At 37.4% G+C, this 22,378-nt stretch overlaps 1 protein-coding gene across 1 annotated transcript; it reads right to left on the bottom strand.

Moving 5' to 3' along the window:
- Window positions 1-1,905: 1,905 nt before the first annotated feature.
- Window positions 1,906-22,098, bottom strand: abcd2.S (ATP binding cassette subfamily D member 2 S homeolog). Its single transcript, XM_018255791.2, has 10 exons — window positions 20,889-22,098; window positions 19,135-19,315; window positions 16,988-17,109; window positions 14,329-14,494; window positions 13,503-13,597; window positions 10,612-10,757; window positions 7,414-7,559; window positions 5,730-5,814; window positions 4,155-4,280; window positions 1,906-2,784 (listed from the first exon to the last, which is right to left on the bottom strand). The coding sequence occupies exons 1-10, from the start codon at window positions 21,804-21,806 to the stop codon at window positions 2,574-2,576; spliced, it is 2,196 nt and encodes a 731-aa protein (XP_018111280.1). The 5' UTR covers window positions 21,807-22,098; the 3' UTR covers window positions 1,906-2,573.
- Between the last annotated feature and the right edge of the window lie 280 nt (window positions 22,099-22,378).

Genomic DNA, 22,378 nt, shown 5'->3' with positions numbered 1-22,378 from the left:
AACACTATAATAAATGTTTTAAAACAGCAATCCGGCAAAGAACAGAAATGAAGAGTGCATTGTGGCTGAGGCTAAGACTAACCCCAAAAAGTTTTTTAAATATATTAATAGTAAAAAGATGCGGGTTGAGAGTGTTGCTCCTTTAAATAATGTTACCAGTATGGTTGTAACAGATACAGAAATATCTGTTCTATCTAGAATATGATGTACAGTTATGGTCTCCAGTGCTCAAACAAGACATTATTGTATTAGAGAGGGTACAGAGAAGGGCAACTAAGCTGGTAAAAGTTATGGAAAATTTTAGCTATGAAGAAAGACTGGCCAAGTTGGGGTTGTTCACGCTGGAAAAGAGGCACTTAAGGGGTGATATAACTACAGTATGTATAAATATATAACGGGATCATATACATATATATCATATATATATAATAATCTCTCTAAAGCTTTATTTACTGGTAGGTCTTTTCAGCTGATACTAGGTCACCCATATGATTAGAAGAAAAGAGATTCCGCCTAAATATTCGTAAGGGTTTTTTTACAGTGAGAGCTGTGAAGATGTGGAATTCTCTCCCTGAATCAGTTGTACTGGCTGATACATTAGATAGCTTTAAGAAGGGGTTGGATGGCTTTTTAGCAAATGAGGGAATACAGGGTTATGGGAAATATCTCATAGTACAAGTTGATCCAGGGACTAGTCTGACTGCCATTTTCCCCCTCTGAGGCAAAATGGAGAGGCTTCAGATGGGGATTTTGCCTTCCTCTAGATCAACAAGCAGTTAGGCAGGTTAAAAAAAAAAGTTTGAACTTGATGGACGTGTCTTTTTTCTACCTAACTTACTATGTAACTATCAATTCATAGGTCTGTGCAGGAGTGTAACTCGGGAGGAGATACACCTACACTTAGCACTCTCATACCTGCCCCTCCAGCACAACCCAGCACCACACCACCACACTGCAGAGCACAACATAGCCACTAGTACAGGTATGGGATCCTCTATCTGGAAACCAGTTATCCAGAAAGCTATGAATCATAGGAAGGCCATCTCCCACAGACTTTAAGCATTATTTACTATTTCTCTGTAATAAAAAACAGCACCTTGTATTTGATCCCAACTAAGATATCATTAATCCTTTTTGGAGGCAAAACAATCCTGTTGGGTTCCATTAATGCATTCGTTTAAGTAGATCTACTGTATGGAGATTCAAGTTACAGAAAGATTCCTTTCAGTTTCCACTAACATTGTGATAAATAGCTACCAGATGTTTAATTACACCACTATAACCACTATAACCCAAGCAGACTACTAAATGTTAAATCCAACAAGGTAGCTATTGGCTACAAGGTTAGGGCAAATGTTGCTCCTGTTTGTATTGTACTTGGATTTAAAATCAAATAGCACTACCCCTACAAAAAAATCAAAACAAGCTGAATGCAATTTCCAGGACCAGAGAGAATCTAGTTTTTTAACCAGTGTATACAGCACCTGACAACTCCTAGGTCACTACTGTGTACTGTATCTGATAACAGTTGTGTGGAGCACTGAATAGGGTTTTAAAGCTAATCAAGGCCTCATTTTGTGCGTATGACCATATGACACCTAGAGGTTCTCAAAGCACATATACTTCCCCAATCTCACAGAATAGAATATAAGCAATGCAAGATACTGTATGAAATCACTTAAGCCTTGGATCCTCATGCATCATGCTAAACTTGCACCGCTCCATGTCTGATATAATCTGAATTCGAGTCCTGCACAGAACCAATTTCTAAGACCCGGACCCTACCCGCAGCCCGCGACCCGAACCGCAAACCCGCATATTTAACCACTTTGATCCGCTACCCGACCCAGTGAAGTGAAGGTGCTGCAAACTGGAAGTTACATCATCAAAAGTGGGCGGGGACAGAAACAAGTTTTGTAAAACATTAAAAGGAGTAAAATATAGACAATATAACATAAGATAAGAAATTTAGATGAGACCCGCAGCACGACCCGCAGACCCGCGGGTATACCTGCACCTGAAAATCCTCCTCTCATTCTGCAGCGGCCCGCTTTTTTTTTGCGGGTAACCCTCAGGTACCCGGCCCGATGCAGGTATCTAATCTGAATTATGGATGCTAAAGGCATTCTAAAATAAACATCAGGATTTCAATTACAATGTCATTGCAAATAAACTGAGTGTGTGCCAATGTTTTAGGATAATTTGTTTATGTTATGTATCACCCATAACTTAAAAGTCTGTACCAAATCACAGAATGAGTAGCGCATTTTGTGAACCATAAATATAAGATTCCTGCATACAGAAGAATATACAGTAGCTCAATAGTAAAAAAAAAAACAAAAAACACAAAAGCCATGTGGCATGGTTTTTTTCTTGAATTCTGCATACATTTTAGTTTCAGCAGCACATCTTACACCCCATCCAGACGCAGTAGTTGTGAGCCTCAACTCCCAGTATCTTAATCAAGCAGCGTTTTACAGATTCTAGAAGTTGCAGTTCACTTATGCTAGAGGGCTGCAGCTTTGACATCCCTGATCTGCAGCCTATTAAAAGTTAGTGAACAACTGACATAACTACTCCTCTGTCTGGCTTTTTTTAAGCACTGAATCTTCTCCTAGGATTTGACACAGTTCATTCAGTCTCTGCTGCATTTTAGGTATTCCAGCAAGTTGAGATTCCAACCTTTGCTTTTCTTCACTCAATGACAAACGTGTAGCTGTATCCAGTTGTTCAAAACGCCACCCTCCTTCTCCATCAAACTGCAACAAATGAGTGTGATATTTCCTGTGCAGAAATTGAAATTTAAGTTACATATCTGATTACAAATAGAAAATGTATTGGTATGGATAACAAAAAGAATATTAGGCAATAAATATATTTTGTACAGAACTTAATAATGCATTATTAAATACATTATATACTGTATGCTCTTGGTTAAAAGGGTTGTCCTACAAAAAGTGGAAGGACTTTGCAAAATAAACAGTTTTTCCAATACTCCTCTTTAAAAGAATGACCCGATTTTCCACCGATACTAATTTTAGGTCACATCTCTGCAGAAGGAGGTCGCTGACTCCCATCTCATCTACAATGACACAGAAATCCAGCAATAGGAAGAGATAAATTTAGCGCATCAGAAAAAATTTAAGAATCCAGGGCTTATGCACATTGCTGTTCTTTTTGTCATTCATTTGCATAACATTACATGGGCCCAGTTTGGTCAGGGGCCCATTTCTATTTTCTTTTAATATTTCTTTTTTTTGGCGCTTCACCTGCTAGGAGAAGAAGGCAGACAAGGCCCATGGGTCCAGATGTGTTCAGATCTAGTGATGTCACTTGGGCACGCCAAACCTGACCCAGCATACATGCCTGGATCTGCACATATTTGGACCCAGCAGTAGCCTAGAATGGGGCCCTGTGTGGATGTAGCCTAGGGGCCCCACATGCCATTAACCAAGGGCAGCAGTGCATTATACTGTAATTACTTTCATACACTTTCCTTTGTTGGTGTTACTGTTCCTTTAAAAGCAAGTTTCCTGTTGGTTGCTATTGGTTACTGCTCCTGGGCATTTGAAGGTTTTTTTGTGTCCATTCAGAAGCTAAACATATACTGTTAAGTCTTTAAACTAATATGTGTGTCAAATACAAAAGATGCCTCCACACTTAGAAGTAGTAGTAGTATACTATTATAGTACAAGTTAAAGTAGTATACTATTATCCTGCCACACAAATTATTAATGCATGTCTGCTTGATCTGCCCTTGTAATGTTAAGGCTGCACATCAAACTATAAAATTAAGGTAAATGTAGATGCATTTGGAACTACACCAACATGTTTGAGCAAATGATTCCCTTTATATGTAAAAAGGCTGCATAAAACAACTGCCTTAACTGTTGCTGGTACAATGTTTTATATTTGTTTATATCTGCGTTTTCAGGAAGAAAATCCGAAAAAAATTTATGATTTAATTTTAATTTCTTTGTTTTTTTCCTGCACAGGAAATTTTCAGAAAATTGTATTGATAAATAAGGGGAAAAACACTTGCAGATTTGCTCGGAGTCATTTTCAGAAAATAATCAGATATTTTCGGATTTTGATTAATAACCCCCTCAGACTGATATATTTTGCCATTTTAAAATGGCTACCGTTTTTCTTACCAAAGTGATGGTCGATGAGTTATTGACAAAAGACTGATTCCGTTATCCTTTGCCGCTTGAAATATCTTTCCTTCTACATCTATGCTCACAGCACTTGTACATTCATCAAGCAATGCGTATTGCGGCCTTTTGGTATAAAAATAGCATATAAGTTAATTAAAAATAGATTTGGCTACACGGTTATTTCCTTGGTGAGACTGAAAGTAATAAAATCAATATGACAAATATTCATTACATTGTGCTTGCAATATTATTTCTAATTCCCTTTTTGCCTTTTAACTCAAGCTGGGAATGAACTACCTTAAACCATACACTTAATAAAAAGCAAATATCTGCTATTTGTTGAAAATGAGCCTCCTAGCTCTCTAGCTAGCAGTTGTGTCCAAGGCAACAATAAATGTGTCAAAGCATGTGCTGCTTACATTGGGAACTATTGGTTCTTAAAGGGAAAAAATACTGTGTTTTCACATGAGTTCATTCAGCCTTTACCAGTGCTGTCCAATTCCTGTGGTACCAAGGGACAGATTTTTTATGGCCTATGTGCTGGGGGCTGATAATATAAGCCAGTGTTGACCACCCCCTGTTTTTAAACCACATCTGTTATCCCAAAAAAATTCAAGTCCATAACAACATTAATGGTGGTAGAACTCCAAAAACACAAATGGTTGGTGCTTACTGCAGGGCTATCACCCATCACTCATATGTCAAAAGGAAAACATTGACAGACTGGGGGGGTCTGGGCCACTGGGCCTGCCGCATCTGGTCAGGTGATCTCTGAGGCAGCACAGAGAATATCATAAAATGGGGGCTAAAGGTAAAAGATGTGAAAGTACAATATTTCCTTAAAAATATACTCCAGTTTGGTAATATGCCACTTAATATGATGTAAACTATCTATTGTTTAAGTATTCATTTGGGGGGGAAGAAATAGTTTTCCTTTAAGCCATATTAAGACATAGCCTTTAATCAATATGCCTCCCCTGTGGATAGCACAGCAACCCTCAGCGCATAATGAAACACCTTACGAACCCCCTTACAGCTATTTCAAAATGCAAACAGACAGTGTTGGGGGCCCACCGGGGCTGCAGTCTCCAGGCGCCCCCTCCCGACCTCCAAACTTGCGCTGCCGCAACAACTGATTGGCAGTTCAGGGGGAACAGATCTGGGCCTGATCTCAGGTATGAACAATGCAGGGGCCAGTTAATCCCAGTACTGATACCTTTTAATCTTACACAAGGCAAGCAGTCACAGTAGCTAGACTTTTATGAGGGGCCACACAAGGTACAGCACTGGCTTAGACAAAGCAGAATTTATTTTATCCCCAAACCAACTTCATATGACCAATTCCAACCACCATTTACTGTGAAAAGGGGGTATGGTTGGATGTTCTTCTAGATTTTTCCTAACCAGGAGAACACCAGACCAGCCCTCTTTCTCCTGACAATTTCCTTGACTATAATAAATTAAAAACAAATAAATAATGAATGTAAATTGGTAAGTGCTTATAAATTTTACATTCACCTGTTTAAAGGTTTATTTACTGAACTTATAAGAATTTAAATATATTTAATTTACCTATGGTAGAACATTCTTGCCATTCCCATCCGTTGCTTCTCACCTCCTGATAAAACATCTTTCCAGTCTGTAAAAGCATCCCATCCTGAAGACACAGAAATCAGAGGTTATTTCTAAAAGAAGTATGCTTTTTAATGATAAAGAGGCTTTACTTAATAAAAAATAAAATGCTTTTTACCTTCCTGGTTTCTCCTACTGTGATTTGCATTATTTTCTTTTCTATGTTAAAATGTATTTTATCTTCTCACAAATGTGTTATGACCTCACTTTGCACAAGAGTATATGTATCTAATTCAGCAGCTAAGTACATAGGTATAGGACCTGTTATCCACAATGCTCGGGACTTGGGGTTTTCCAGATAACAGATATTTCTGTAATTTGGATCTTCATATCTTAAAGGGATTCTGTCATGATTTTTATGATGTAGTTTTTATTTCTAAATTACACTGTTTACACTGCAAATTATTCACTCTACAATATAAAATGTCATTAATTAATTTAATTTGTTGTAATATTGGTGTGTAGTCAGCAATCTCAGTTAATATTGCCTGGTCATGTGCTTTCAGAAAAAGCCAGTACTGCTTTGGAACTGCTTTCTGGCAGGCTGCTGTTTCTCCTACTAAACGTAACTGAATGTGTCGCAGTGGGACCTGGATTTTACTATTGAGAGCCGTTATATTGTGTTAGGGAGCTGCTATCTGGTTACCTTCCCATTGTTCTGTTGTTAGGCTGTTGGGGGAAAGGGAGTTGGGTGATATCGTTCCAACTTGCATCAGTAGAGAGTGACTGAAGTTTATCAGAGCACAAGTCACATGACTGGGGGCAGCTGGGAAACTGACAATATGTCTAGCCCCATGTCAGATTTAAAATTTTTGAGAAATTGATTTCAGTGCAGAATTTTGCTGGAGCAACTGATGCATTTTGGAAAAAAAAATAGTATCCTTTTAAGTCTACTAGAAAATCATGTAAACATTAAATAAACCCAATAGGCTGATTTTGCTTCCAATAAAGATTTATTATACCTTAGTTGAGATCAAGTACAAGGTACTGTTTTATTATTACAGAGAAAAATTAAATCATTTTTAAAAATTTGGATTATTTGGATAAAACTGAGTCTTTCTAGGTAATGGGTTTCCGAATAATGAGTTTCCGGATAATGGATCACATACCTGTACCCGTATATCTAAATACCTATTGTAATTAAGATGTAACAATAGGGCAACAAGACTGTGAAACTGCTGGGAGTTCTGTAAGTGCTGGGGTTATTCAGAGGTCTGACTGAAGAGTAATTTAATTTTATTTGTATAACGTCCTCTTTTTTAAAATTTAAAGTTAGGAAGCAATCATTTCCTCTCCATCTATTGTGCTAGCTACACTATATAAATGCTTACTATAGTAAAGCTTGCAAATGGCATTTGCAAACTAGCTTGCTTTAAAATCTGCATGGGTCCAACATTTGACCCAACCCTTCCCAGACCTGAAGCCCACATTTTAACTCGCTTGGAACTGCAACCCACCATGCAACTGCCTTACCTAAAACCCAACCTGTTACCCCCTGCCTACCACTAAACCAGAAGTGCTGTCGTCAATCAAATATGGGCGGGCATAAACCAGGAAACAAAAGTTTAAAGGAGTAAAACTTATATAGCACTGGACCCAGAATAACAGTTGTCTATTACTTTACCTCCTTCTCTTTGTACTATATGGTTTAGATGAACAATATCAAGAATGTGTTCCAGATCTTGGTCTTGATATCCTTTCTCATGCATATCCTCTAGTAAGTCAGGATATATTACTTGATCCCTTAGAGTTCCAATGGACATGTAAGGTCTGCAAAAAAGTACCGGTAACTCATCTTAAGTATTTTACAATAAATGAAAGAGAATACAGAACCAAAGTAAATTAAAAGGAACTCAAGAAGTGCTTTTTTTTGGGTGAAATCCACCAGTCACAGCACAGTGAGCCCAACCTGAGCATATAATGGCACTATGAGGTTTCAAACTTACATGCGTTTATACAGCTGTCTCTTGTGGCTGTCACCACTCCTATGCCTTGACTAACATTTTGTCAGTATATATAATTGAACCTACTCATATACAGTATAGGTTATATACATTTTTGATTTACCACAATTGTGGGATTACTGGTCATCCTAGTAAATATCCATCCTTGAAATGAGCTGATTAGATTGCTGCTATCTCTTAAATGAAGAATGGGGCTGTTTGTGTGACTGTGTATAAGGGAGTTGAGGAGAGTGAGAGGCATGTGGCACTAGACTTAGTGACCTTATGTTTGAACAGTGTCGGACTGGGGCCGCAAAGCCCCCTTTGCCCCTTCCTGCTTATGCCCCAACCCACCCCCCAACTTGCCCCCGCCAGGGAGGAGGGAGGTAGTAGGTCTGACTGGTCTGGCGGGGCCCACGAGGACCAGGGCCCACTGGGGTTTTCCCGGTGTCCCACTGGCCCAGTCCTACCTTGTGTTTGAAAAAATAAAATCCCTTATTAATACTTCGTCGCAACCTCTGAATGTCTTGAATGGTAATTTGTGAATACAGTAAAATGTTATCTGCTGTTATATTTGCAGACTAATACAACCTGTAAAAAATTCTGAACCCTGCACAACAAAGTGACTCCAGCACAAATGGACATAATGGGGTTTATTTACTAAAGTTTTTCTGGTCAGTTTTAAAGGGGAAAATACAATTTTTCATGGAAAAATTAACTTGAATTTTTCCAGATTTATCTTTCCCATGAGGCTGCTAAAAGTCAAAAATACTCCATCTCAAACATGCAAAGGTCATGTAGAAGTCAATGGCAGATTTTTTTTTGTAAGATCCCTTTTGTAAGTGGAAAATATCATGATCAGCAATGGGTTTCGAACGATAACCCGAAAAATGTGCGGTTTTTGGGCAATAATCCCAAAAATTCTACATTTTGGATTCTTTCACAAATTTTTTGAGATATTATAGATTCTTTTCTAACAACCCTTTTGACTCCCCTAACCTTCTCAAGCCAACAATAATTCAAACAACAACCATTTTCATTACAATATTTAAAGTTAACATATATGTATCTGGAGAGCAACATAATACATAAAAAGTCCACTAGATCTCTAATACAGTTGGGAGGCTCCAGTCTGTTAATGTGTTTGAATTACTACATTATTGTGAATTATTCTTTAAAACACTACAAGAAATATTGCAGACATTCCATTTGCAGAGCCCATCAGAAAATTACATTTGAATTTCAATTAAGACTGACCTATATGTGGATATGTCAGAAGCATATAATGGATTTATCAGCATTAAGACGGATTAATTCCCATCTGGATAGTTCTGTTTAAAGGGTTTTAGTCAAGACAGCTAGAGTGTAGCATCAGTCATTACTTTACACAGAACATCATTTCTATAAACACCCCTCAACCTGATCAAATTAACACTATACATATATACACTGATTAACAAGGATTAACAAGTGCAGCATTATACTGTATATAATATTTTGCTCAAAATAATTTCAGAAACTCCTGATTATTTAATTTCTTGTTATTTAAAAAAGATGAGGTAATGTTAACCAATCAACCATTAAACTTAACATGAAGTCAATTTTAAAGGGCAGTAACATTAGTAAATGTAACAGTTGTACGACTATGAAGATTTTCATTCATCCAGGTCATGGTATATCCAATATAAGTAATTTTAAAACAACTGGACTTACTGAGTAATCATTGAAAAAGGGATAAATGAAAATGTTAAAAGATTACTCAGCAAGTCCGGTTGTTTTAGAATTACTTATATTAGATGTAACAGGTGTATGTGTCTGTTTATCATCTGCAAATAAATACATTCTTGGCCCTATTGAATCTTAACAGCAGCCACTATGTACTGTATATATAATAGCTATGTTATGTAAACTATACTACAGCTTGCATGGTAATGGTTCATTTTTTAAATGAAGCCCTTTCATTATTTGTTGTTAGCTGCCCTTGTAATATAATATACATTTTTTAAAACTATTTCAGTTTCATTAACACAATACCACTTACAGCTATGGGAATGTTTGGCACCAGGGATTTCCTGGAAAATGGGGTTTTACCTTATTTGGATCTCCATATAAGTCTACTAAAAATCATTTACTGGATTGTTTTACCACCTACATGGATTCACTTTAATTACCATGCAGTTTAGGGTAATGTTTTATCATTACAGTTAAAAAGAAAATGATCAGAAAATAAAATATTTGCTTACATTTGCTTAAAATGGAAGATGGCCTATTATGTTTATCAGTTTTCTGGTTAAAAGATCGATTATTTTCAGGCCCAATTAAAAAAAAGTTATTCTGAACACTATTAGCATACACTGGTATGTACTAGAAGTTATAAATGGAATATTTCAAATAACTATTACTTTAAAACATTGTAATGTAAATAATATATTCTATTTGAAAGGGCAAATTATGAAGGGGATCTTTCTATAGTTTTGGATCAACATACCATACTGTGTGTGCATGCAAAAATGTTCTCTCTGCTTTACAATTTGTTGCATGAGCTGGTATCATAACACCTGTGTATTAGTGATGCACAGGTTGACAGAAAATTGACCCACAACCTGAAACTCGCACAACCCATCGCTCCGTCCTTATTTATTAACCCTTGTTCAACCCATCAATCTCTGACATCACTGGAGGGGGCTAGCAGAAGGAGTGGTGAATCAGTGGGAATTGACATCATAGGTAGAGTGGAGCCACTTGCTGGTAAAGCAATGTGCTGGCCTAAATCTGCTCAATCTACAGGTCCGGTGCAACACTATTGACCACCTTTAACCATTATAACTAATTAAAATAACATTATGCAAGAAAGAGAACTAAATCCACAAAAAACATACCTTTGTGGAATATAAAACATCTTCTGTGGTGGAGGTTTGTAGAGAACTCCTTCATAGACTGGCCATAGTCCACCTAAAATTCTGAAGAGAGAACTTTTTCCACAGCCATTGGGTCCAGTAATTAGAAGATGCATTCCTTCCTCTACCTGAAATAAAATGTCAGACTGTTATTAGAGCTGAAAGTAATCAAATAATATCAGGTAATCAAAAAAGAAAGTACTTTTTTTGTAGATGAGCAAAACACGTTGACAAGCTTTCTTGGTTCATTACTTTACTCACTTTGTACTGCTCACTTTCATTAGTAATTCATGATCTAAAATGTCATCAAAAGCCATTTCTATTCCACCATCTTAAAGTACTAAAGACAGGCTGATCCTGGTGCTCCATTTCCACCTTTTACCTACACAGCTGATCTTTGAAATATTTCATACCAAAGCATTTGATTTTCTCCGGTAATGTAAGTTCAGTAGTCATTTGCGTGATGACGTGATGGAGTAGAAGAGAGTGCATTGAATTTTCTCTACCTGCAAAGCAAACTCTTAGGGGGCTATTTACTAAACTCCCGAAAAAAATTTAGATTTTTTTTTTTATATAAAATCGGATTTTTAAAAAATCTCAAATTTTTTAGAATTTATAAAACCCGAGGATGGAAAAATCTGAATCAGAAAATCCGGCATCTCAGACCTGTCAAGGTTGCATATAAGTCAATGGAAGAAGTCCCAATGATTTTTTAATGTGCGCTGGGTTTTGTGCAATACCCTGAGTTTTTCGGCATAAAAGCATAAGAAATCTGAGTTTTTCGGTGAAAAATCTGAAAAAAACTTGAAAATCCAAAATTTTCGAGAAAATGTAATAATAAATGAGCGTAAAGAATCCGAGCGGATTTGATCGGAGTTTGTAGCAGAAAATGTTGAAATAAAATCGGACTTTGATAAATAACCCCCTTAAAGGTTGAGCCTAGTCTGATCTTAGCCTTATGGGTATGAGAGAAAATTATCATTTAATATTAACAGGATGATATTCTGCAAAGACTGAGCTTAATAATAGCTAGTCTCGAAAAGGAACAGCAGCTACAACTGCTTCAAAAGTAGGTTTTCAGGAGGATACACATACAATAAAAAAATGGGTCAGTGCATTACACTAAAAAAATATTTATAGTAGTTCAGCTCGTTTTGCAGGTTTATTAAATGGCACACTGGATCAGAGTCCCTTTTACTACTACTTGAGTAGAAGTTGGGGGTATTCTCATGCGTTATATAAAAAGATTTGTGCAGTCTGTTGATTTTGTTGGGTGCTATTAACCTCTGCAGCCCAGTTAGTTGTTCCAAACTTGCATAAAATCGAACAGAGGCAACACCAATTTCCATTGTATTGCTTTATTGTTTATATTGGGGCTCTTTCATAACACTGTATTTACCATATACCTTATGAGTGCTTCACTCTATTCAAATTCACACCAATATTATCACATGTTTTGTACATCTGTCTGTCTACATTTTTTTCTGTTTGCACTGTTGTGGTGTGTATAAGATATACATTGTAATAGTATAAAGCTTTAGTGAATTTGCACAAGATTTATATACAGCATGGCTGCAATGAAACATCCATTCCCTCTGAAATCAATGGGAGGTGGCAGGTGCAGTTTCAGGGGGTTCTTCAACTGATATCAGTGGAGAAAATCCTCAAACCCATTATTACTTAGTTTCATGGCTGTTCTCGTTGTTCCTAAAACACAGCAAATGCTGTAAAGCAGGGTGTCAGAGGGGCATGTAACCTATATATATATATATATAGATAACGAGTTTGGTTTATCTGTAGTAATTCTCTGTAGTAATTGCAACTAACCTACTGGGCTTAATTAATGCCTAAATGATTTTTTAGTGGGCTTTAAGTATGGAAATCTGAACTTTGCAAAGATCCCTTTAAATTTAATTTATTTAAATATCTCCAATTAGTGATTGTTACAAAATGATTTTTCAGTTTCTCACAGCTTGTGCTTTTGCTGTGGGAAAAGGACTTGGCAATCATCCAGTTGTGCAGCCCACAATGGTATATCTGCATGACATGGTAAATTAAATAACTATGAACACTTGATAATGTAATTACATATTTAGCAGAGGATATTTACATGTAAATAAGCTTTGTATGTATTTAAGAGGGTTAATGTATAATTAAGTTCTAGCTGGTTCTAAATATTGTTCCAGCAATGACTAAAACAAAGGCAAAAAGATACACAATAAAAAACAAATCAGATGAAGCTTCAGAGATAAAAGTAATTTTTTTAGGATCACTTAGCTACGTTAGGCCTACACAGGGGTGTTTTTGCTCTCTTCCCAGTGGGGAACAACAGAGTTGCAATTATATAGGTTGGGTTATTTAGCAAAGTTATAACTGATAGTCTTCTGGTCATGTTATAGGAATAAAAACTGAACTGATCAAAAATATACTGCATGTATAAGCACCACTTGTATACAGTATGCAGCTCTTTGCAAAACACTTGTAGCAGAGATTGTTTAGCTACAATAAAATGTTTAGCAAATGCCCACTTCGCTTTTCAGTTTTAATGCAACCCATATAAAACACTTGCCAAGAACAGTAAGCTTCACTATATCATTTTTAGGGATGCACCGAATCCAGGATTCGGGATTCGGCCAGGATTTGCATTTGAAAATTAGGGACGGGGAGGGGAATAGCGTGACTTTTTGTCACAAAACAATGAAGTAAAAAATGTTTTCCCCTTCCCACCCCTAATTTGCATATGCAAATTCGGGTTCGGTATTGGGCCGAACCTTTCGAAAAGGATTCAGGGGTTCAACCGAATCGAAAATAGTGGATTCGGTGCATCCCTAATAATTTTGTACACAATACAATACTGTTTCAAACACATTTACCTTAATATTTAGCTTGGAAACCACCACATCTCCATTTGGGGTTATTATAGGAACATCCTCACAAATGATTCCATGCTCAACATCAATTACTTTACCTATAAAGGAGGAGGACATTGTTAATATAATCATTCATTTACATTCAAACAAGCCAACAAAATCCGAAAAATATGTTTTGCAAAGCCTTTTTATTTTGCTTAAAGTATTACAAGTAACACAAGATGATCAGGCACAGAATTGAATGGAACTTCCAAACCTACATTATTGGCACTGGATCTGAATTAAAAATGACAAGATAAAACAGTATATAAGTATTTAAACAATGTCCTGAATCAGTGTGAACATTAATATACAGTATATGGATTGTGAAGCTTTGTTTTCAAAACCATAAAATGATGAAGTGTAAAAATACATTTAAGGACAGGGTTGCTTTACTTGCACCAAATGTCATAATGTCCCAATACTTTTCAAGATTCAATTCATTTCATCAAGCATAGCTCTATTACACTTAAAACAAGCAACTGGTTGCTGCAGTGTTTGTTTATTTAAATTAAATTTCCAATACTTTTATTAACGAAACTTTTATTAACAATTTCAACCAAACTCCCATAGACTCCCATCCTAATTAATCATTAAAATAATTCGAAAAATTCAGTGAGGGAAAAGACTCTAGAAAATGGAGAAAAAAAATTAGAAATAAACAATTTTTGGTGTTTTCCCCTTTAAAATTTTGACCAGAAACATTCAGACTTTAATTAATACCCCCCTGACTGTTGCTGAACTACAACTTCCAGAATTTCAAGCAATTTCATATATTTATGCTAATCACCTTTAATTTCCAAAGGCCCCTCAATGTGCAATTCTGTTTTCTCCTTGTTCTTTTTGTTGTTTTTCGTTTCTTGGATTAAAGATCTCTTGTATATTCCTTTCTTAACTTCATCAAAGACTGAAAACATATTATATACCCTGGCTGTATAGCCAGCTAATTCTGTGACCTGTGAAATTAAATTCCACAAAATGAAATCAACTATTCAATAAAGGTTTAAAAAGTATACATGCCTGCATTCAGAAGAGCCTTCTAATATGACTTACTCAGTGTAGAGATGCAATACTTTACCTGTCTGTAACTAAATACACTGACTTAGTAAAGTAGACATTTAGCAAGATTCTGCAGAATATCTGTGATCCAACTGAATCAAGCATTTTTTTCATGTTATTTAATTTGAAACTATAATACATTTCCAACAATGAAGGAATCACAAAGAAATTGCACGCCAAACAGATACAGAATTGAGGCATTGGTCTGGCAAAATTCACCAATGCTGCATAAACTGAAACTGGATGTGGAATACCCACTACAGAAATTCTACGCCATTAAAAATTTTCAAATAAATGGAATATATCAGATGTGCCCTTGGGTTGTGACTTTGTATAAACAATTACAAATCACATAAAACCACCATATTTAAAGGAAAACTATACCCCCAAAATGAACACTTAAACAACAGATAGTTCATATCATATTAAGTGTCATATTAAAGAATCTTACCAAACTGGAATATATATTTAAGTAAATATTGCCCTTTTACATCTCTTGCCTTGAGCCACCATTTCGTGATGGTCTGTGTGCTGCCTCAGAGATCAGCTGACCAGAAATACTACAACACTAACTGTAACAGGAAGAAATGTGGAAGCAAAAGACACAACTCTGTCTGTTAATTGGCTCATGTGACCTAACATGTATGGTTTGTTGGTTTGTTTGTGAGTACAGTGAATCCTACGATCCCAGGGGGCGGCCCTTATTTTTTAAAATGGCAATTTTCTATTTATGATTACCCAATGGCACATACTACTAGTAAAGTATATTATTATGAAAATGGTTTATTTACATGAAGCAGGATTTTACATATGAGCTGTTTTATGCAATATCTTTTTATAGAGACCTACATTGTTTGGGGGGTATAGTTTTCCTTTAACTGTAAGCAGAAGGCCCAATCAATTAAATGTTTCTCTAGCTTAGAAAGATCCCTGGGCTGGTAAAATTTTTTTTCCAAAAATGGAACTCACTAACGGGGCAGATTTATCAAGAGTGAAAGTGAATTAGAGGGAATTTTAGTAAAAAAATTCGAAATTCGAAGTAATTTTTTGGATACTTTGACCATCGAATAGGATACTACGACTTCGAATTTACTTTGATTCAAAGTAAAAATCGTTCGAATATTCGACCATTCGACCATTCGATAATCGAAGTACTGTCTCTTTAAAAAAACTTTGACTTCAATACTTTGCCAAATTAAACCTGCCGAAGTGCTATGTTAGCCTATGGGGACCTTCTATAGCAGTTTTCTAAGTCTTTAGAGGTCGAAGGAAAATCCTTCGATCGATCGCTGAAATCGTTCAAATCGTTAGATTCCAACGATTTAATCATACGATCGAACGATTTCATTTTGATTGTTCGATTGCCAAATTCGGTAAAAGAACCTTTCAACTTCGATATTAGAAGTCGAAGTATTTTAATTCGATGGTCGAATTTCAAAGTATTTTTTACTTTGAAATTCGACCCTTGATAAATCTGCCCCTAAGAGTCTAATATTTTGCACTGCACATAATCTAAAAATAAATTCAGAATTTGCTTCTTATGAAAAATGTTTTCATTTCTTTATCATTCAGTGACAATAACCCAGCCTATTTACTCCTCAGGAAAAAAATAATATTCATTGTTCTCCAAACTGACATAAAGGGGTTATTTTTTAGTAAAACCACTGCAGCCAAACTCCCATCCACATTTTTACCTTATTGATCAATAAATAAATTAATGAATTAATTAAAAAATCTAGTGTGGGAAACACTTTTATCAGCCTCTGGGTTAAATAAATATCGAAAAATTCAAGATTTTTTTCCTTTTTAAAACTCTAACCAGAAAAAGATCGGACTTTAGTAAATAACCCCCAAATTGTCAAGATGGCTAAACTATATAACACATTCAAATACAAGGAAAACTAAATCCCCCCCCCCAAGTGTAGTCTACTGCAATATTCCAATTAGTCTCTACACAAGTGGATATTACAACATAAGTTCCAAGCCTCACACATGAACTAGTGTGTTTACCTACCTGTATGTTTTAGTGTGTGAGTAGGAAACCTATTCAGACACAGGGTTTCCATACAAACCTCCTGCAGAAAGTGCCCTAGGGTCAAATTCAGAACTTTGCAAAGCAGCACCACTGTAATATTGTGCCATATATATATATATATATATATATATATATATATATATTATATATATATATATATATGTTTGTTTGTTTTTGCTCCTGACGAAGATCCCTGTGGGGGATCGAAACGTTGAGGCTTAATAATTAAACATTTTTTTGTTTTTTCACTAAAACCCTGTGAATGCCGCAATCCTTTTTCACTATATATATGTGTATATATATATATAATTGCACTTGTATTTTGTATAAAAGAAATGTAAAGTTTTTCTCATACCTCTTTGTATGAAGACATAATTCTTTCAATGGCATCAGCTCCTGAAGCCAGTAGATTCCTGGCTGTAGTGAAAGCTTCAGTTCGTTCACTCACCATGGTTTGTTTCTGTCCATCTTCTAAATCTAAAAGAGGCTGAAATTTATGCACGGCACAACTCTCCTGCACTGTTTCCCATATCTATGGTTAACAGACCAGTATAGATGGATATATGTTAAAGAGAAACTTTCATTATGATAAATACCCATCAAACTGTATGTTGAAGCTTGTGTAGATGTATTATCTGCCCTAACAGAAATGAGCCTTTTTTTGGAATGTGCATCTATCAAACAGTCTGAATATTTACTCAGGCAGCACATAAACCAAACATATTGTAACAAAGAGTTGACCCCCATTTTTGCTTTTCTTTTAGGGAAAAACTGCAGAATCAATATATCACTACATTCACTGAAAAAAGTACAGACAAATTATCAAGCATTTGCTGGACTTCACTATAATGAGCGGTTACCAGTAGGATTTCCCAGCCTTTTTGTGATGCTAGTATATGCCTTATAATAAATTAACCAAGTACTGAGAATGGTGTTCTCTGTTGGAGAGGGCTGAGAACAACTTGGTAGATGGTATAAACCAGATTATACAGTCTAAATCACCCTCCTGTTTCATGCTTTTCATTCAGATATGTATTATGTTAAGGTTACATAAGAAATAGTTGTTTATTAAATATAGCAATATACATTTTCTCAATATTTAAGTAATATTGTCCATGGAATAGAATGATAAAAATGCCTTTATGGATGTAGATCATAATTGGACAACTTCACTAAAAGTAGACCTCGCATTAGTAAAGTTTGGACACTCCTGTACTATAGGTTTTTTCATATAACATCACCCTACCACCCACCGCATTCTCCCGATTTCTCTTTAAATTCTGGCCTAGCATGTGCAGTAGCGTGTGTGTGTGTGTGTATGCATGGGCAGCATTCAGCTGCTTCGTGAGAATATTTGCACATTAACTCAATTCTATGTGTGCAGCAGCACGTGACGTCACTTACTGGTTTCTGCAAAAAATTTGCAGAAGTCCTTCAAAAATCAAGTTACTGGAGTTGACAGCTCTGTTAAAGGAGTTGTTCACCTTTAAATTAACTTTTAGTATGATGTAGAGACTGATATTCTGAGACAATTTGCAATTGGTTTTCATTTTTTATTATTTGTGTTTTTTTAGTTATTTCACTTTTTATTCAGCTGCTCTCCAGTTTGCAGGTTCAACAATATGTTTGCTAGGGCCCAAATTACCCTAGCAACCATGCACTGATTTGAATAAGAGACTGGGATATGAATAGGAGAGGGTCTGGATAGAAAGATGAGTGATAAAAAGTAGCAGTAACAATACATTTTTAGCTTTACAGATTATTTGTTTTCTTATGAGGTCAGTGGCCACCATTTGAAAGGTGGAAAGAGTCAGAAGAAGAAGGCAAATAATGAAAAAACTATAGAAAATAAATAATGAAAACCAAAGGAAAAGTTGCTCAGAATGAACCATTCTAAACATACTAAAAGTTAACTTGAAGGTAAACTAACCAGTTAAGATGCCTGAAGATGAATAAACCAACTAACACAAAAAAGTCAATTGCGATAAAATCCCTATAGACATAAATATTACAATAATCAGAACAGTAAATTAAAGAAGCAATCTAATGAAACCACACCAAAAAGACAATGTTAATAGGACAACCTATTCCCCAGAGAAAATGTATATCATCATAACCTGCCTGTATGTTTTTGGAGTGTGAAAGGAATCCAATGCACCCCAAATACACGGATAGAAAAAACAAACGCTTTACAGACAGTGTCCAGCCTAGAATCAACGTAGTTCAAGGAAGATGGAGAACCCATTGAGCCACAGTGCTACTGTTATAGATAAGAGCAAACTTGAGAAAGCATTTTATTTTATATGTGGAGTTTTAACACAAAATTCTACAATACATTTTGTACCTATCAATAGTAAATGAGCCTCAATTCATGCAGCTATAGAAAAAGGGAGTACTTTGTAGGGTCTTGTTCAACTTTATATCTACTAAGGGCACCCTAACCAGGCTTTGTATGAAACGTATACAAACTGTCTTATACAAACATGAAAATACATGACTTACCACCATCTGCAAAGCCAGTTGCAGTGATGATGGGAACAGCGACCATCACCAACCCACTACTGCTCCAAACATATTTCATCAGGAATTGTTCTATCATGACATACCAAAGACGTTTTGATAAAATAAGATTGATTTGATCAGCCAAAGCCATATAACTCTTCTGAAGTTTAGTCATCTCTACCTATATAACAAAAAACTGTAAGTTTAGTGATTTATGTAGCAAGCCAAAGTTGTTTCAATGTTATTGTTATAGAAGATATGCAAGATAAATTCATACATTAAGTTCATATATTTCTTATGGCTGAGCAGAATCCCTGAGTTTCATTTAGGCAGCTGTTAGAATTGCCACAATAGTTACTAATGTTCCAAAAATACTGCAGAGAAATGTAACAAATAAATGTAGCAATGCTCCTGGATCACTGAGCTGCCAAACTGAAACACCAGAGACACGAACATTAAATGTTCAACTGCAGTTTTAGGAAAATGGTACAAAATAAAAGCAACTGAAAAAAGTCTTTTTTATGGTGAACAATCTCAAAAAAACTAAACTGAAGGCGGAAAACAGGGGGAAGCCGTTCGGGAAGATTAGTCGCCCCAATGAAGAAGCGATTAGTTGCCGGGCGACTAAATCTCCCCACATCTCCAGGTGTGACCTTACCCTAAGCCTAAATATGTCACATATATCAGTAAACTTCTGAGTTATGTTCTGTCACTGTAGAATATCTGGGACACATATATATTATTGCTTATTTTCGCATCCTCGCTATGTAAACAGGCCCGAATTTGTGGCGAGGCCACATAGGCCCGGGCCTAGGGTGGCAAAAAATTAGGTGCGGCACGCCGCCCAGCCACATCATGGGGACCTGTGCGTCCTCATTCAATATCGCCGTTTGCGCGTGTGCTTACCTACAAGCCCGGATTTCGGACGGGCGCGTGGTCCTAGCGTGGCCTAGGGGCCCTGCTCGAGAAATCCGGGCTTGTATGTAAACTGTTTCATAATGTTTACTAAAAACTATCTACAGACTTGATGCCAAATAAAGACAAAACTCATGAGAAAAACTATGAGGAAGAAATACTAGTGGTAGAGACATGAAAATATCATATATTCCAGGAAAGCATACAATCTGGGGGCATAAAATCAGGGTTCTACTTTATTATTACAAAATGTATTTTATAATAATAAATATTATAATGTGAAAATAATTGCTTACTATTGCTGGCCTTGTTTACATGTAACACAGTAGTACATTGCTAATAAATACTATTTTATATAAACAGTTAATCAGTGTGGCCTTTGCAGAAAACCTACAATATTTCTAGCAGATTTGCAGCAGGCCCGTATTTGTGGAAAGGCCACAAAGGCCCAGGCCTAGGGTGGCAGGATTTTAGGTTGTGGCATTCTGCTCAACCACATGCATTTGCTTCGGAAGTACTGGGGACGCACACAAAATAACATCAAATTTCTTGTGTGCAAATCCACAGTGCTTGGGACCGAATAATGAAAATTTGCACATGAAGAGGAGGGGATGGGGGCAATGAATGAATGAGCCCTAAATTCAGCTCTTATCTTACAGCTGCTTGCACTGGCCTGGCAGGAGGATGCTGGGATTTGAAGGCAAGTAAGAGCTGTTGGACATCCCTGCTGTAGCAGAAGGAAACTGAGCCACATCACAGCAGGGGGATGGGGACACCAGCATCACAATAGCAGCATCTTCTCACATTTCACCCATTCATCCCTTTAGTGGCTGCCTTACCTTATGACCTCTGTAAAAGGCAATTTCTTCCACATTGGCTATAATTCTAGAGTGCACATAGCGCAGGTATCCCTTCCTGTGGGCTTCCTCAGCTACTAGTTTGCCAAATTTCGGGGAGCATGCCTTGAGCACCTTGGCTGTGGCATAGACCACCAGGCCGGCTAGCAGGGTGGGCCCCAGGGGGTTGGCTCCTCGGGACCTGGCAGTCTGGATGAGGGTGTAAGATGTGAGTACCACGTCCAGGATGGGTTTGGTGAGGTTGGAGTACAAATGTGCCACAGACTGGGAGAACATCATGATATCCTCAGTCAGAGACTGGTCGGGATTGGCCAACCTGCTGTCCATGTTAATAATCTTATAATAAGTCTGATCCGCAAAGTAGGTCCGGTAGGCGTGATCCACCAGGCGAGTGCGCAGAGCCAGCGCCAGTTTGCCCTCCAAGTAGCGGATCGCACTATTCACAAAGGTGGCCGGGATGGCAATGAGAAGCCATTTGATGAGCTGCATGAGGAAGCGCCGCGGATTCTTCTCCACGATGCTTTTCACTATCTTGCCGTCCAGACCCGCCACATAAACGGACAGAAATGTCCTGGAGACGAGCGCCAGCGAGTGCACTGACAGCAGCCCCAGCTCCTTGCTCACCAGCTTCGGGAACAGGATCCGCCTGAGCTCCAGCAGCTGCCGGTAGAATTCCGCATTGACGGCCGGGGAGCTGGGCTTGTGGCCGACTTTAGAAGAGGGGTCGCGGGGTGACTGTCTGCACGGGCTGCTGTCGCTCTCCTTCTGTCGCATCCTCCGGCACACAATGGGATAGATGGTCTTAAGGCAGTAGGCAGCGGCCAGCACCACGGCCGCTCTCTTTAGCGCTTTCTCTCTGTCCCATTTCATCCTTTCCGCTGCCTGCAGTAAGTGAGACATCTCTGCTGAAACCCAATAAGCCCGTCTCCCAAAGATATAAAATTAGAGACCCCTCATCCGCAGTCCTAAGCTGCCATAATAAGAGCCTGTGCTAGTCGAGTAGTGAGTCCATGTTATGGAGGCAGCGGTCTATCCGCATTAAAGATGCGCGGCTGATTGAACACTGACAGCTTCACAGAAACTCTCATTGGCATTTCGCCGTATTGAGTTACTCTGATACTGCTAGCCCCGCCCCCGGACGGACCTTACTGGCTGAGAGGGAGAAGCGACGCGCTAGCTGGTACTTAAGTGATGCAGCCGCGTTATGAAAGTACCTCAGGCGCCTAGACGGTAGGGTCTTTGAACCCACTTTCACAGGCTTTCACAGAAACTATATTTAAGTCTTTAAACCTATTTACAGTCGCTATCACTGCTGTAGATGTATAACTTTATTTATGTATGGCTGCTAGGATGCGCAGTGCTGAGATTAAGTGCCATGTGGTAAGAGAAACATAAGAAAGGAGGTCCTTGTGGGCACCCCTATATCCACTGCCATTTGTCACATCTGTCCCCTCCCCTTTATTTGTGCGCAT

Source organism: Xenopus laevis, chromosome 3S (genome assembly GCF_017654675.1).
Source record: "Xenopus laevis strain J_2021 chromosome 3S, Xenopus_laevis_v10.1, whole genome shotgun sequence".
Taxonomy (NCBI): domain Eukaryota; kingdom Metazoa; phylum Chordata; class Amphibia; order Anura; family Pipidae; genus Xenopus; species Xenopus laevis.
The sequence above is the reverse complement of the archived record's forward strand: the minus strand, read 5'-3'. Positions and strand labels throughout refer to the sequence as shown.

Bases quoted from the DNA above. Each gene is read 5' to 3' on its own strand.
- abcd2.S (XM_018255791.2), bottom strand. From the start codon at position 21,806: ATGTCTCACTTACTGCAGGCAGCGGAAAGGATGAAATGGGACAGAGAG. The intron at 14,495-16,987 runs GTATGAGAAAAA...TTAATTTCACAG, and splicing joins TTATGTCTTCATACAAAGAG to GTCACAGAATTAGCTGGCTA. The intron at 5,815-7,413 runs GTAAAGTAATAG...CTGTGTCTTCAG, and splicing joins TATAGTACAAAGAGAAGGAG to GATGGGATGCTTTTACAGAC.